Below are 17,009 nucleotides of genomic sequence, written 5' to 3'. Positions count from 1 at the left end.
TATTTATTGCTATATTGAAATTTGTTATAAGAGTATTATGTTAAAAAAATTGTTTTGAATTTATAACTTATGTTATATTTTCAGTTTCATTTGTTTTAGTAATATCTACATTGCACGTCATTTTTTAATTAGAGTTGATAAATTATATTTTTGTCAAACATTTAATAATTTATGACATTTTTTTTATATATTATTTCTTTTTATCAAACATGCATTTCACGATATTTGTAGAAACTTCATACTTTTAGTTGTTACGATCAATTCAATTGAAATATATTAATTTGAAAAAATATAAATCAATTATTTTTTTTCATAATATTAGTTACAGAAAATATGTTTATTAATTATTATATTTTCAAAAAAGAATATATATCTTAAATATTTAATTTAATGTCATTTATAAAGTTTCTTATTTGTCTAGTATAAATTTTAAATAATTAATTTTTATTTTAAAATTTTATTATAATTTCTGATTGCAATTGTACATCCAAACAGAACATGTGTAATTACATTGTGACATCCAAACAGGACATGTGTAATTACAGTGTAATTACACTGTAGCAACCAAACAGATCAGTGTAATTACTAGACAGTGTAATTACTAGGCTGGTAATTACTACCCTAGTAATTACACCAATTCCAATTACCAGGTGGCTTTCCAAACAGACCCTAAGTAAGTTTACAATTGAAATTTTAAATGTATTCCACTTTTTTTTCATTGGATGAAGAAGAGGCAGCATATAACAGTTTTTTTCCATTTTTTCATTGGATGGAGAGACAACATGTAGTAGTTATTTTTTTAAAAACTTTATTTTTTCTAATAAAGAGCATATAGTAGTTAAATGAAGAAGAGGCAGCGAAGGGGAATATAAGCATGCAGCACAAGCACAAGTAGACGTGTTGACGGTCTGTTGCATGCTATTCCCCTTTATTAGATAGTAATAAATATAAATATATAAAATAATATATTCAAGTGATTCAAACAATAATTAATCATAATTAAATTTTTTTTTTCTATAATATTTTCATTCATTTACTCAACAATAAAGATTCAAAATTCACTTTTATATATATACTAGTAAAGAAATCTCGGGCATTGTCTGGGCCCAACATTAATAAAGTTATATTATTACTCTTTACGTTCCATATTAGATGAGAATCTTACTAAAAATATTTTTTTCATATTATTTGAGCACTTATTAAATTAGGATAGAATTAATTAATTCTTTTCCATTTTACCCCTACAATTAATATGACCATTCCTATATTGTATGTGTATTTTTTGTAACTCATTTCAATGTGCATTGATATAAACAAAGGGCAAAATGGTGAAGTCTTCCAATTTATTAATTATTTCTTAATCACCGTGTAAAGTTGGAAGTGCCCATCTAACATGGGACGGAGGGAGTATAGTTTATATATTGTTATAAAATTAGTAAAGATTGTTATAATATATTTTGCTCATAAGTGAGCTAATATAGAAACTTATTTGTCATTTGTCTTTTTAATTTCAATTTTAAATAGTAAATAAATGTAGCGATAAGATTGAGGGTAGAAATGAAGCATATCTTTGTAAATTTAAGTAAAAATAAACAGAGTAGAAGTAACATTAGGGTTATCGATAGGACGATTCATTTGGTTATTTTTAAAAAATTATATCATTCAATTTTTCGGCTATTTTATAATGTATAACCAAAATTAAAATTTTAAAATCATCCCCATCCTAATTTATGTGACACAAGCAGTACAAAAATTAGTCTTTTTTTTGTTGTGTTATAGATATTTTAAGTTATTATTTATTGTAAATTATAGTACTTTTTATTAAAGTTTTTAATAACATATGTTACTTTTTATGTTTGAGAGTTAAACCAACTTTTTTTTATATGTCTTTTAATTTTATATGTGTTTTGTCCTTTTCCATTTTGAAAAACCAATACTTATATAGTACTCCCTCCGTTTCACAAAGAATGATCTCCTTTCCTTTTTAGTCAGTTTCAAAAAAATGACCTCTTTCCTTTTTTGGTAACATTTTACTTTTTGCTTTTCACGTGACATGTTTAAGATTACAAGATCAAGGCCAATTTTGTACATTTGACATAACTTTAATTTAGGACCACAAGATCCAAAAGTCTTCTTTAATTTCTTAAACTTCGTGCCAAGTCAAACCAGACCAATCTTTTTGAAACGGAGGGAGTAATTTATTTTATATGTCATTTCTTTTTATAAATATATTGGTTATTCCCTCTTCTTATTGGAACACATGTTGACTTGTGGTGAATAGTTATTCCCTCTTCTTATATAGTACTCCCTCCGGTTCACAAAGAATGACCTCTTTTCTTTTTTGGTAACATTTTACTTTTTGCTTTCCACGTGACATGTTTAAGACCACAAGATTAAGGGCAATTTTGTACATTTGACATAACTTTAATTTAGGACCACAAGATTCAAAAGTCTTCTTTATTTACTTAAACTCCGTGCCAAGTCAAACCATGTCATTTTTTGTGAAACGGAGGGAGTAATATATATATATATATATAAATTCAATCTTTCGTTATAAAAATTGGTAGTTGAGTATATTTATAATTTAATCACTAATTAATTGAAATGAGCACTTTTATTAATTCTAATTATGAGTTTTGATAAATTTAACAAACAACTAATTTTGAAAAATTTAACTTTTCATATGTTTTGTTAAATTTGTACTTATACTTTATATCTAAAAATAATATAATTTTAAAAATTAAATCTGAGCTCCATTTCACATAATATGTTTTTTCTATATAAAACAATAAAAATGCCCATTTTTATTAAATTAAGGTTTAAATTTGTTTAGGAAACTATCACAGCGATCAAAATAAAAATTTAACAATAACGAGTTAAATGCAAAATTACCTCTATAAATACGGGTCGGGCCAAATTCATGACGTGTATCATATATTCGGGTTCAAGTTAGGTCCAGATTTAGAAAAAAGAGAAACACACCGGAGAAGAAGGTTCAAAGCGGCCACCGTCTTATGGAGCAGATATTTATCTGATACTGTAAAACGGTATCGCCAAAAGAAGCAATTTCAAGAACACAGTCAACAAGATTTCTTGTTTCTTGGAAAAGATAAGTGTTCTTCTAAAACCCTAATTGAGAGAGATTATAGTTTTTCCAAGAAAGAAGTGACAATTACATCATGGGGAAGAAACAACACAGTAAAGATCGAATGTTCATAACCAAGACAGAATGGGCAACTGAATGGGGTGGCGCTAAATCCAAAGAACTTAAAACCCCTTTTAAACGGCTTCCCTTCTATTGCTGCGCGTAAGTTCCTTTCTCTGATATATTGATTGTTTCCATTATTATCGTCTTTTTTGAAGTTTATGTTTCTTAAATTTGGCGTGTAATTTTATATGCAGTCTTACGTTTACACCGTTTGAGGACCCAGTATGCACAAAAGATGGCAATGTCTTTGAAATAATGTCAGTATTTCTTGGATTTCTTGCATTTAGAGTTTCTTTTTCTTGATGAATTTTCATCTGGAGTATCCATTATTATAGTTTTCTTTTTCTTTTTGCAGGCATATAGTTCCATACATCAGGAAATATGGGAGGAATCCAGTGACTGGGGCACCTATGAAGCAAGAAGACTTAATTCCTCTTACTTTCCACAAGAATTCTGAAGGTAATATCTTGTTTTGAAGATATCCAATCTGTAATTAGCTTTGGAAATAATTGGAATTTGACTGGAAGTCCAATTGCACATGAATTATTTACTTAAAAAGAAAAAAAGAAGTAATACTTATAGTTGTACAAACATTGTATATGTCTTCTGAGATGAATGTGGGATGATCCATAAACATGCCTATTTCATTCACAGTCGTCCGTTCAAACTTCCATCACAGTTTAAGGATGAAATCTTGGGTCTTTAGCCTTTGGTAATTAGGGATAGCTATACCTAGAAATTTTTCTAGTTCTAGGGAGGGCATTCATATTAGTAGTTGTTGTCATTTTCCAGGAATGGGTTGAAAAATGGTGTTTTATTGTTTCAGGAGAGTATCACTGTCCTGTCTTGAACAAGGTTTTTACAGAGTTCACACATATAGTTGCTGTAAGAACTACGGGAAATGTTTTCTGTTATGAGGTATGGATATTTGTCTCCTGACCATTATTCATATATGTCCTTTAAAGAAAAGAGCATCGTCCATTCCTTGTATGGAGAGTTTGATCCCGGCTTTCTTGCTTAGGCAGTTAAAGAACTGAATATCAAAACAAAGAACTGGAAGGAGCTTCTCACTGATGAAGTATTCTCTAGAGAAGACCTTATAACAATTCAAGTAAGCTTCTAAACTACTATCCTTCCCCTTAACTATTATATATGCTTGATGAAAATGTTGTTTATATGATATATTTGAACATCTAACTGCAGAATCCTAATGCACTGGACACCAAGGTGCTTCTAGATTTTGATCATGTTAAGAAAAGTTTAAAGGTTGACGATGAAGGTGAGTGATTCTCTTGATCATACAGGTTTTGCTGCAATTATGGCTCCACTTCTTCTAATAAGTGCTTGGTACTTCATCAGAAATACAGAAAATGCAGTCTGACCCAACATACAACATAAATATTACTGGGGACATCAAACAAATGCTCAAGGAACTTGGAAGTGAGAAAGCGAAAGAGATTGCACTGCATGGTGGAGGTGGGAACAAGGCACAGAATGAAAGAGCTGCTGCTCTTGAGGCTATTTTAGCTGCAAGATCACGTATCAAAGATGACGCAAAAACAAAAGAAAATGGAGAAGGAACAGCGAAGCAGACTTTCAGCATTGTGGATGCTGCATCTGCATCAGTTCATGGAAGAAGTGCTGCTGCTGCAAAGGCTGGTTCAACTGATAAAACAGCTGCGCGGATAGCTTTGCACATGGCGGGTGAAAGGACTCCAGTAAATGCTAAGCTGGTTAGTTTTTAGAAAGCAACCATCTCGTTGCTTTCTTTGGATCAATTCAGAAAGAGTAAATATTAAACTTGCGTGCATAGTTTACACTTTCCAATTGGGAACCTTTATGTTCATGCTAGATTTCCAGTTTGTGTGGTGTGCTTTTTAGAATTTGCCCATATTACTTTCTGGTCTATTCCTAGAATTTCTTTTTATAACTAATTATAGATCATAATTTTGCACCTCACCTCGTATCGAAAATAGGGCACAATGGAAGAAAAGATCTATATAGGCAAATACCTGTTAATTGGAAGCATGTTTTAGCCACGTCGTATTGACTTTAGGTCTTAGTTTTTCTAGGAGTTTGCTGGTGTTATATGAGATTTGTATGCCAGATGAAAGTATTGAGAACCTCTAGTAATTGCTATTACTGTTTAAATGGAGAAGCATGGTCAGTAAGGATTCATGCAGCTGACCCTAACTTGCTTGGGATTAGGCATAGTTGTTTTTTGACCTCCTTGTGGCTTGTCAATATGGTTTCTTCATCTGGATAATCCAATTTGCAACCATGTCCCACAAGTGTAAACTTAGTATAGATGTATTGTTATGAGAATTTTCTGCTGGTGTAATATTCCTTCTTCACACGTTAATTAAGAAACATATAGTTCTTTGTTATGGGACACAAACAAAATGTTTTATACACCTTGCCTTACACCTAGCTAGCTATCAGTTGTGCCCTTTTTAATCGTTTAAAACAATTGACTTTGACTTGCATTTGGAATTTTGCATTCTATTTGGTATTCTCTTCACATAGTTTTTGTTAAGATTTTCTTGCTGGTTGGTTAGTCTTAACTTCTATAATGTTGAGGTGCAACAATTTTTACTTGTCCGAAAAATAAAATAGAGACGCTCAACAAGAAAATAACACATAGAACCATGATAGAAATCTGTTGTTTTAGTCAAAGTGATTTATAAAGCTGTTCAACTTTTTCAGGTTAAGAGTCGTTTTACCACTGGTGCTGCTTCTCGATCCTTCACTTCCACCTCCTATGATCCGGTAACAAAGAATGAATACGAATATGTTAAAGTTGAGAAAAATCCCAAGAAGAAAGGTTATGTCCAGCTGCATACAACACATGGTGATTTGAACATTGAGCTTCATTGTGACATAACTCCAAGGGCATGTGAGAACTTCATTACTCTTTGTGAACAAGGATATTATAATGGAGTAGCTTTTCACAGAAACATCCGGTAATTGATTCCTTTTTTGCTTGAAAATAGTTGTAAAATCTTTGTTTATCAATAGGAAATATTGAATGCCAAGGAACTTATTTGTCCACTTGTGCAGAAATTTCATGATTCAAGGTGGTGACCCAACTGGCACAGGGAAAGGAGGTGAGTCGATCTGGGGTAAGCCCTTCAAGGATGAAGTGCACTCCAAGTTGCTGCATTCTGGTAGAGGTGTTGTTAGCATGGCTAACTCTGGTCCTCACTCAAATGGCTCACAGTTCTTCATCCTGTACAAGTCTGCCACTCACTTAAATTTCAAACATACAGTCTTTGGTATGGTTGTTGGAGGCTTGCCAACACTTTCCACCATGGAGAAAGTCCCTGTTAATGACGATGACCGACCTCTGGTTAGTAGGAAGAGTAACTCTATATTTAACGCTCATTCTTCAATCTAGATCTTGAATCATGCCTGGGTGAATCAATGAATATGCTTTGATTGTGTGTTTAACACTTAAACCAACTTAGGGAGAAATACTACTAGTTATACCAGCACTGTAGCCGAAGTAGCTACTCCATTTATGTATCTGAAAGCTTATGTGGTTAGTTCCCATTGTTGAACCAGTATTACGTGATTACACATTGATATGCCGAATACTGATATTTCTCAAGTATAGTGATCGATCTGATATTTCTCTAATAGAAATTGCTTATTAAAATCATTAGAAAAAGTTTCCTAATCCAATATGATCATGTCAAGAATCTCAGTTGACCTGCTCAGCTTTTGGGGTAATTTTTAATTTTTCATTTAAATTACTAGAAACAGCTCATAATCAAAGACCAAACAAGTCAAGAATCTGTTTTAACCTGTTAAGCTTTGGGATAAGGATGAGATTTGAAGATCTTCTCAATGTAGACCTGTACTGCACGTGCGTGTTAATTTATCTTCCTCCATTCTTGCAGTCATCATGCTTATGCTTTTTCTATCTGTGGTTATCAAAATGGTATGCTAGCAATTTTTTATAAATGAACTACTTATCTAAAGAGAAATAGGGGGAAAGATCTTCCATTCCCAAAGTTCGACTTGATTCTCAGGTTTCAGCAGAAAGTGGAGTGATAGGATCATATCAGGATTTGATATATATGTAAAGAGCTGTAAAAAGGACTGTAGTTGTGCTATTTCTGCCAATTGTGAGCTGTTGGGTTGTTTTATTCCGTCACATATAATACTTTCATTTTCCAAAGAAGACTTTATGTTCTTCCAGATATCATTCATTTGTTCATTTGTCTGGCTATTTTCGTTCAGTCCTCCATTTATCTTCATTTCTGTCCCTTGGACAGAGCGCAGACTTAAAAATCTTGCTGCTTTTTCTCTGTACATCCAGTATTTTCATTTCTTAATCTAGATATTTTTTGAACCTTTTGCTTTTACTGTTTGTGCAGGAAGAAATCAAGATAATAAGTGTAGAAGTTTATGTAAACCCCTATGCAGAGCTTGATGAAGAAGAGGAGAAAACAAATGATGACAACAAAACTGAAGATGAAGACAATGTTAGTATTATTCTTTTTCTTAAGCCTTTAAATGACATCCATTTTGCTTGTTTTGTTGTATCTATTAATACTCTGTCAATCTCTTTTCTCTTCCTTCCTGTGTTCCAGGAGAAGGTTGGATCATGGTACAGCAACCCTGGAACTGGAACCTCAGATATTCAAGCTGTTGGCAGTGGTATTGGCAAGTATTTGAAAGCAAGGGCTGCACAGGCCGATTCCAAAACTTCTTCTGATAGCAGTCTGCCACCTATTTCTGCAGCAAAGAAGAGAAAAACAGGCACATCAACAGCAGAACTTAAAGATTTTTCAGCATGGTAAAATTGTAATTATCTGTTAATACTGTGCCATTGAATCACATTCAGCAGACAAGTGTAAGACGGAAACCAAATGGTTAGGATCTAAACTCTCAATGTGAGCTTTATTGTTAAAGATTGTCAGGATGATTCAGTGTGATACTTGATAAAAGCACATGAAGAGATGCTTTGGGTTGAGTTTTACTGTTATTTAATCGACGAGAGGAACTGCTATCATCTGTAACATATTCAATCTCGATATTCTGAACTGTAGGTATGTTATTACATCATCAGGTTTTAGTAAATCTGTTTGTACTATGAATGTTTGATGATTCTAGGGCTAGAGTTTCTCCCAAATGATTTTTAATTTAGTGGAATTTACTTTAGTCATTTAAGTATTATGATACTGTCAAAGACTATTTTCTCTGCCAGGCCGAATAAGGGACCATATGGAAAAGATGGGAGAAACAAAAAAAGAAAAAAGAGAAAAGGAAGTGCAGAGTTGGAAACAATCTATTACACTTGTTTTAGACATTTGGTGACATTTTTTTTTACTATAATTGTACTATTATTAACATTTATATAGATTTTAACTGCTTTTCCCCTTGTTCAGAATGGTGATATGAGATTGAGGTTTTGATGTTCACTTGCATGCTAGTCTCCAACTGATTTTCCTTGTCAATGGGAACTATGATTGATGGAATACTCGACATGCTTGCTAGGATTATGACAAGTTAGGTTTGTTAGAGTGGCAATTGAACTTCGGTTGGTAGTTCAAAGTTCAAACCACGGATTTGGAAGGGATTTTATTGGTGAGGTTCAAACGCAGGAAGGAAAATATTCTTCCTTTAAGTGGTAGTGCTCCGTGAATATTGAAGGAGTTGAATTGTTGTAGTGTTTTCATGAAAGCTTTATATATATAACAACCTCTCTTTTAAGATGAAATCTTCCATCTAACCCTCAGGGGTTGGCCTGCTGGCAATTGACTTGAGCCTTGGACCCACTAGGTGCAAACAATTTCTGAGGGCCATCGGACTGGGTAAAACCTGAATTAACCGTGGTGCACTTGCGGGAAACTCCTTGCCGAGGGCCTGTGCACCCCCGGGACTAGTCGGGGCTCAAAGAGACTCGGACACCCGGTGCAAATCAAAAAAAAAAAGAAGATGAAATCTTCCATCTTTTTTCGCGTTTTATTTATGTTCTTTTGTTACAGGAATTACTTTTATTGGAATGAGTTACATTTAGTTGTCGCTCCATAAACCTCACATTTAGAAGGTGATATAGAGTGTCACGTTGTTTGAAAGGCATGATGTTTCAGGTTTGAGCATATTTGTTACACATTTGTGCATGAAAATCTTGTGAATATAACTGTACTAAATTCCTATCTAGGTGTTTCAATGTCTTCCTGGGGTACAAACAAAGCATGGGTGGGGTGAGTTGTTCCTTTCATCATGTAACAAAGCCATAAGCCTATTGACAGTAGAAAAGGAAAATAAGGTGGAGGAGAAGTAGTATCACATATTCACATGGTCTGCAACAGCAATAGCTTAGAGAGGGACTTAATAATGAGGGGTGGGTTCTTCTTTTAGGAATCTGCAGCTGACTACTGAGTATTTCTTAATGGGAGTCAGTGGTGGGACTCCAACTTAAACAGAACAAAAGCTGATCCCCTTGTCCCTTGGGCTCCTACTCATGACTCCATTCTCCTCTTTGACTACTTCATTATAAAAGGTAAGTCTCCATTTCAACACTATATCTATCACCCTTCCCCCTCCTTGAAAATATATTTTTAGTCAGAAAAAAGTGAGGGAAGAAAAGAACAACTCTGCAAAAGAGGATTTTAGTAGTTTAGTTTAGTTGGTTGATTACTTGAACTTGAATTTTTAACTTTGTTGGTGTGAGTTTGATTCCTATCTTGTAATTTCCTTCCCATCTCTCCTATATAATATTGAAAAGTAAAAACGATCTTAAAACCAATATTCTTTTATACAATTTACCTCAGGGTCTTATTCAAGGTAAAAAGTACAATACATATGTTAAAGAGTTTGAATTCTGTGTTTAGTTAAAACCTGGTATTTAAGGCATCATTAGTTTTTATCAAGATTAGGATGTCTGAGTCAGAATGATTAAAATGTTTGTACATTTGAAGAAATATGTCAAAAGTGAATACTATATATAGAAAAATAGAGAGGGGGGAGTTAATTATTGACGCTCACTCCTTTTTCATATACATACATCCGACTCTACTATATCGTTTACACTTGCCATGCTGAGCGGTATTCATAATTTAATGTAAACTGCAAGACTTGACAAGAATGTTTCGACTCATCATTTTGATTAAAATAAGTCTGTTTGGTCAACCACTGGTGGGGTTGGTTATATTCACTCCATTATAAATTACTCCCCCCACCTAGGAATGATTTTTTTCTTCATAAAAGTAACATTTTCTTTTCATTTTAATCAGTCACTTGTACTTTTTATGATATCTTGAAACATACATTACAAAAACTCAAAAAGGACTAATTAATAATTATTACTACATAGCATGGTATATTAATTGTTAGAGAAACAGAAACCTAGTCTATGTACTGTTGAAAAGTTGACCCATTAAACACGCAAACAAGTTAAATATATGTGTTTATTATTAAACCAAACAGGAAATAAAAAATAAACTAAGGAACTAAATTGTGATTATATATCCTCCAAAGTGGAATTAAAGAGTTGTTTAATAATCTTTCGTAGTCACCTTTTAAACTAATCCAACGACAAATCTAATTTATACACAACATTGTCATATCATATCCAGTTTCATTTAAAAAAATCATGTGGGGATTATGTTGCTGATGATGTTCTTTTAACTTTATTTTATATAATATATGTGTTTATTAATTAATTAAGCGTCGACGCGTAAAACCAATAGGTCTGTTTGACATGTTCTAACAGAAAGAAAAAAGATTTAAGAAATTGAGTACTACTATATATATATATAATAATATATTAGGAACAACTTAACTTTTATAATTTTCCAACGCTGAAGAAGAATAATTCTTGGGAGAGTTTCCCAAGAGAATATTATATATTAGAAAATTGGTGCTGGAACAAGACCTGGTTGTGTACAATGACCACTTTGCCCTTACCCAAATTGATCATATAAATGGACTAGAATCATGAATGCCAATACAAATTGTTCTTTTTTCCCCTATAAATGTACGTATAGCAAACCAATTGACCATTCTCTGGTAATAGAAGAGTACAAAGTATATGAAAATTTATCCAATGATTGTACGTAGGATAGAGCCAAGAATACGACTTGACGATTTTGAGTAATTTTTAGATACCAATGCAATTATATAACACGTATAACTAATAAGGTGAAAGTTCAGTCTACTAAAATTCTTGATGCAACTTAATTCAACTATTGTTTATGTTTTTTTTAGAGCTTGCTTTTGATAATTAAACTGAGTATGTCCTTTGAACGGACGTCAGCCCCGAGTTCTCTTTTGAAAAAGCACTACTCATGTTAGCTGAGTTTACGAGCTTAATGCCTCCTCTTCAATATCCCTTCCTTTTTCACCAAGGCCATGTTTGGTTCGGGAATAAATATTTTTTCACTAAAAATAAGTATTTTTTCTACGTTCACTAGGAAGTCTTTATAGATCTTGCACACTCTTTTATCATACACTTCAAGTATTACCTCTTTGTTTAAAAAAAAATCTAGTTTAACTTTGACACATAATTTAAGAAAATAAAGAAGACTTTTAAATCTTGTGGTTCTAAAATAAAGTTATGTCAAATGTACCAAAATGTCTTTTTATCTTATGGCCTCACGGAAAGTTGAAATTAAAGATATTGCCAAAAAAAGAAATGAGTCATTCTTTTTTAAATAGACTAAAAATGATAATGCAGGTCATTCTTTTTTAAATGGAGAAAGTATTTGTTTCTCCTAAAACATATTACTTAATCAATTAACACTCTACGAACGAAACTGTAACAGTATTTTAGTTTATTTTATAAAAGAAAACAGATATTGACTTTTTGAAACAAATTCAATTAATTTGTGGGATCAAATATATATACTCGACTAATTTTGTTTAAATATACTCATCCAACTGATTGAAAGAGGTAGACTGTCAAGAAAATATTAGTAGCCATGGATTACGCAAGTTCCATTATATTGTCACAAGAAGGCGCGGCAGAAGTATATTATCTAGGAAAATGCATGGCCTAGTAAGTAACTATATCTAGTGGTGATGATGTATATGTGATGGGGTTGGGAGAAAAGTGAAGGAGCATGCCCTGGATTTATGTTAATTGTCCAATGTTAGTACACACTTTCTGTTAACTGTTATATTTTGCTTCACGAAAGTCAATTTGACTATACGAAAAATATTACTCCTATAGGTTACAATCTTTCTCTCAAAATCCACATAATTTAACTTTCAAAAAGTAAAATGTGACATGTAAAAATGAACGGACAGATGATATATCGTATTCAAAGTTGAAGTGATATTCTAATGATGTAAACATATTGTATAGGTTTTTGTTCAAGTATAAGAAAGGTAAAAAAAAGGAGAGAGGGTATCAAATTTTCATCTTTATTTTATTTTATTGGTGGCTGTTCTTTTGGCAGGCTTTGAAGATGGATTAGGAGGCAAAAGAATGTGAAATAATAATGTTTTGGGTAGTGGTGGGTTTGATAATGAATAATGAATGATGATAATGAATTGTTGAATCATCACGATGATGCACGCCGGCAGCTTTTCTTCCTTTTTTTCTCTTTCCCCTCAAAACTCATTTTATTAAATTTGTCACGCCTGCATCTTCTATCTGCATGCTCCCACTCACTTACACTCCCTCTTTTCTATGTCTACTATCAAATATAATCAAAAGCAACTAATTTCTTGGTCTCCATCCACTTTTATAGACTACTTTTTTCTATTATTATACATACCACTATCTATATCTTTTGTCAGACAATTTCTATATCTCCCATCTCTTAACGGCAAAAAAAAGAACTATTTTTACTCCATTTGAATAATTAGAAAAATTAAAGCATAGCACAACCAAATCCCTATTTCATTCTTATTATTCCATTCTTATCAATGATTTTAATCGAGTGCCTCGATATATAAAAAAGAAAAAGCAAAGTGAAATTTAATTTTTACTATTTCCGTCCCATATTGTAAAACTTTTGTCTCATATTACTTGATCACTTGCTAAATCATGATATAATTGATTAATTTTTTCTCATTTTACCTTTACAATTAATATGACTTTGAAAGTTTAAACAAATTTTTGAAGATTCAAAATTTTCTTTTTCAAAAGTCTAATTACTTATCCATTTTGACAAATCAAGAAAGGACAATTTTTTTTTACCTATTATACCCTCAATTAAATGACTAATTACTTATAAAAATGTAGAATTTTTCATCTACTTCATAATTAATAGAGGTAAAATGATAAACTCATTATGTCATTAATTATTTTCTTAATATGTGTGTCAATTCAAAAGTGGACAAGTAATCAGGAACAAAGGGAGTATGAACAAATGTCAAAATGATAAAGTTAATCAATCTGTTAGTAATAATTTTCTTACTAATTGAGCAAAATAGAAAATGTACATCATATATAGGATGGAGTGAGGGAAGAAGTACTTATTAGTATCTTTTTATTCTATGCCCACTACTTGTTCTCTCTTTCTTTAATTATTTATGTAAATAGGCGTCAAGCTTTTAATTCCTCCCCACTCTTTCCTCCAACAACTCCACTTGAGTTGATCCTTTTGCTTTGAACCCATCCAACAAAATCACTAAAGGTACTACTAGTCTTATACATTTATTCTTTTTAACTTTGATGTGGCAAGAGAGATACGTAGCCCCCCTTTTTGTTAAATGGATACTTTGTTTAGATTAGTTACCCTTCAACAACAACAACAACAATCTGATCAATACTCTTTTAACTCCAGCAGAACTTCAAGCAGCTCTAGATCTTCTAACAAACAAAACACATATAATTATCATCCACATCATAATAATCAAGACGAAGAATGCTTCAACTTTTTCATGGATGAAGATGATTTCTCTTCTTCTTCTTCTAAACACAACAACAACTATCCTCCTCCTCATTACAATCAATATCATCAACAAATTTCCAACACTCCCACACCGACAACTACAAGCAGTACCCCAACACAGCAATCTCAATCTCATCATCACTATGATCATCAATTCTCCCCAGCACGTGATTTAAATCTCGAATTCGCTTCCTCATTTTCCGGAAAATGGGCGACGGACATTCTTCTAGAAACTTCTCGTGCCATAGCCGATAAGAACAGTACACGTGTCCAACAACTCATGTGGATGTTGAATGAGCTGAGTTCTCCATATGGAGATACCGAACAAAAATTGGCTTCTTATTTTCTTCAAGCATTATTTAGCCGTATGACGGATTCTGGCGAACGATGTTATCGTACGTTGTTATCCGCTTCGGATAAAACATGTTCGTTCGAGTCAACGAGGAAATTAGTTTTGAAATTTCAGGAAGTTAGCCCTTGGACGACTTTTGGTCACGTTGCATCCAATGGTGCAATTATGGAAGCCTTAGAAGGTGAGTCAAAGTTGCATATAATTGATATTAGCAACACTTATTGTACTCAATGGCCTACTTTACTAGAAGCGCTAGCAACCCGCACCGATGAAACACCGCATCTCCGCCTCACCACGGTGGTTGCCGCTAGCGGAGGTGCAGCGTCCGTGCAAAAAGTGATGAAGGAGATTGGTAATAGAATGGAAAAATTCGCTAGGCTTATGGGCGTACCGTTTAAATTCAACGTCATTCACCATGCGGGAAATTTATCTGACTTGGATATTGGTGCGTTAGATATTAAAGGAGATGAAGCGCTAGCAATTAATTGTATTGGTGCGTTACATTCCGTTACGCCAGCTGGCAATCGAAGGGATTATTTGATATCATTATTTAGGAGGTTACAACCTAGGATTGTTACAATTGTTGAAGAAGAAGCTGATCTTGATGTTGGTGTTGATGGTTTCGATTTTGTTAAAGGTTTTCAAGAATGTTTGAAATGGCTTAGGGTTTATTTTGAATCATTAGACGAGAGTTTTTCAAAAACAAGTAACGAACGTTTGATGCTAGAGCGACAAGCAGGACGTTCGATTGTTGATTTACTAGCATGCCCACCATCAGAGTCAATGGAGAGGCGGGAAACGGGGACAAAATGGTCACATCGTATGCATGGAGGAGGGTTCAGTCAGGTTTTATATAGTGATGAAGTTTGTGATGATGTTAGAGCTTTGTTGAGAAGGTATAAAGATGGGTGGTCGATGGGACAGTGTGGCGGAGATTCCGCCGGAATATTCTTGTCGTGGAAGGAACAGCCGGTGGTGTGGGCCAGTGCATGGAAGCCTTAAAATTAAATTAGGACCAATTGGTGGTGTGGTTGGTGAGTCACCATCGAGATCTCCATATTTGCTCTCACTTTAATTAGTGGATTTGTTTGGAGTGGATATGGAATCAAGAAAGGTACCTTTGGCTTCTTTTTGTTTAAATTTTAAATGATGAATAGAATTTTTGAGTTTTTAATTAGTAGTAACATACTAATTCTATCGGATATGATGATTAACCTTTTGTTAACATTGGATTAATTTCGGTATTCAAGAAAAGAAAAATTGTTTTTTCAATTGAGTTTAAGTTATGTGCACTAATTTTTAGTCTATTAAGTTGATTAAGTTATCTATGATACGAAGTGACTATTTTTAACAAAAATATGATTTGATAACCCATAAAATAAACTTATCATAACAAGTCAAGTTACACTAATCATTTATATGAATTGAATTTTGGTTAAATTACACTAATAGTTAATTATATGGACTATTAAGTGATAATTAACCCTTTTGTGAGGAGTTGGTTAGTATAATCCAAAACAAATTATGTCTTTCTTGCTAATACATCCATTAGTCATATCATGGATGATTGACAAAATGTCAATATTGTGTTAAGAGTAATGCACAAAAATACTCCATCTGGATTCTATTGTCTTTATGGTTAACTAGGAGAACAACAGGACAAATAGCCAATGTATCACTAACACATAATCTTCCTGAAACATTAAAGCTTCTCAAAGTACTTGAAATTTGTCAAGTGTTTGGTCTAAATTTGTGTCTTGATGGAGTAGGTAATAGGTTCCAAATGATGATATAAACATGGGTGTTTGATGGCTTTAAATAAAGTAAGAATTAAAGAAGACTGTCGTTGCAACGTACTAGTCAATAAAGTGGGAGAAGAATGTATATAGTGCTGGTGGGGCTACTTGATAGAATAGTCGAGATGTCCACAAACAATATCATCGTTATTAAAAAAAATAGAAATAATTGAAGACAATACAAGAAAATGATCATAGGGGTACTTGAAGAGTAGTAGTAGGGTGGAGTTTGAGTGATTATAGCGGGGAAAAAAGGGGTCGTTATCTTTGGTTGGGACCATAGAATCTTAGGACGGCCATTAAGTTTGGGAATCTAACAAAAGGTGTTTAGTCTTTAGTGATATAATAGAATATAAATATAACTATATTAATAGAATTATACATAAGTGGCCTGCACGCTGTATAGATAGATAGATAGATATGGTCTCTTTCATATATTTTTTTTCTCCATACTTTTTAAGACCACTTGATGGCCTCCATCCACATAAGTAAAATGAACTTATGGCTTCTGAAGTGGATGACTACTTTTAGGTTTTGGCCCACTAAAAGAAAGAAAGCAAACTTACAAACAAACATTCATTCAGTAATAGTTATAGTGGCAAGTGGTGGGAACTTCTTTTGATAAGACCTGCCCCCCAACACCTTTTCACCTTTTTCTTTTTTTAAAAATAACGTAAGAACTTCACCTTTTCTTTATATGATTTACCAAAAGCATGGCCTCATTTGCTACTGTTTTGTCTATCATTTGATTTTATTTGATTCTCCATAAAGGGGACCTGGTATTTTATATATATTAT

General features: G+C 32.9%; 2 protein-coding genes across 2 annotated transcripts; both read left to right on the top strand.

Annotated features, from left to right (window-relative positions):
- The first annotated feature begins 2,964 nt into the window (after positions 1–2,964).
- On the top strand, positions 2,965–8,289 carry LOC125848466 (peptidyl-prolyl cis-trans isomerase CYP65). Its single transcript, XM_049528329.1, has 11 exons — positions 2,965–3,307; positions 3,403–3,465; positions 3,564–3,667; positions 4,035–4,126; positions 4,230–4,319; positions 4,412–4,487; positions 4,568–4,941; positions 5,915–6,171; positions 6,269–6,557; positions 7,591–7,698; positions 7,807–8,289. Exons 1-11 carry the CDS (start codon positions 3,180–3,182, stop codon positions 8,014–8,016), a joined length of 1,791 nt encoding a protein of 596 aa, XP_049384286.1. The 5' UTR covers positions 2,965–3,179; the 3' UTR covers positions 8,017–8,289.
- Positions 8,290–13,667: 5,378 nt separating this feature from the next.
- Positions 13,668–15,685, top strand: LOC125849102 (protein SHORT-ROOT). Its single transcript, XM_049529118.1, has one exon. It carries the CDS (start codon positions 13,883–13,885, stop codon positions 15,416–15,418), a length of 1,536 nt encoding a protein of 511 aa, XP_049385075.1. The 5' UTR covers positions 13,668–13,882; the 3' UTR covers positions 15,419–15,685.
- Positions 15,686–17,009: the final 1,324 nt, after the last annotated feature.

The sequence above is a fragment of the Solanum stenotomum genome, chromosome 12 (assembly GCF_019186545.1).
Source record: "Solanum stenotomum isolate F172 chromosome 12, ASM1918654v1, whole genome shotgun sequence".
Classification (NCBI taxonomy): domain Eukaryota; kingdom Viridiplantae; phylum Streptophyta; class Magnoliopsida; order Solanales; family Solanaceae; genus Solanum; species Solanum stenotomum.
The sequence above is the reverse complement of the archived record's forward strand: the minus strand, read 5'-3'. Positions and strand labels throughout refer to the sequence as shown.

What these genes read in the sequence shown, in the direction of transcription:
- LOC125848466 (XM_049528329.1), top strand. Translation starts at nt 3,180, where the DNA reads ATGGGGAAGAAACAACACAGTAAAGATCGAATGTTCATAACCAAGACA. An exon ending in CTTCCCTTCTATTGCTGCGC is followed by an intron (nt 3,308 to 3,402) that starts GTAAGTTCCTTT and finishes TTTTATATGCAG; the next exon opens with TCTTACGTTTACACCGTTTG. An exon ending in TTTAAAGGTTGACGATGAAG is followed by an intron (nt 4,488 to 4,567) that starts GTGAGTGATTCT and finishes GTACTTCATCAG; the next exon opens with AAATACAGAAAATGCAGTCT.
- LOC125849102 (XM_049529118.1), top strand. Translation starts at nt 13,883, where the DNA reads ATGGATACTTTGTTTAGATTAGTTACCCTTCAACAACAACAACAACAA.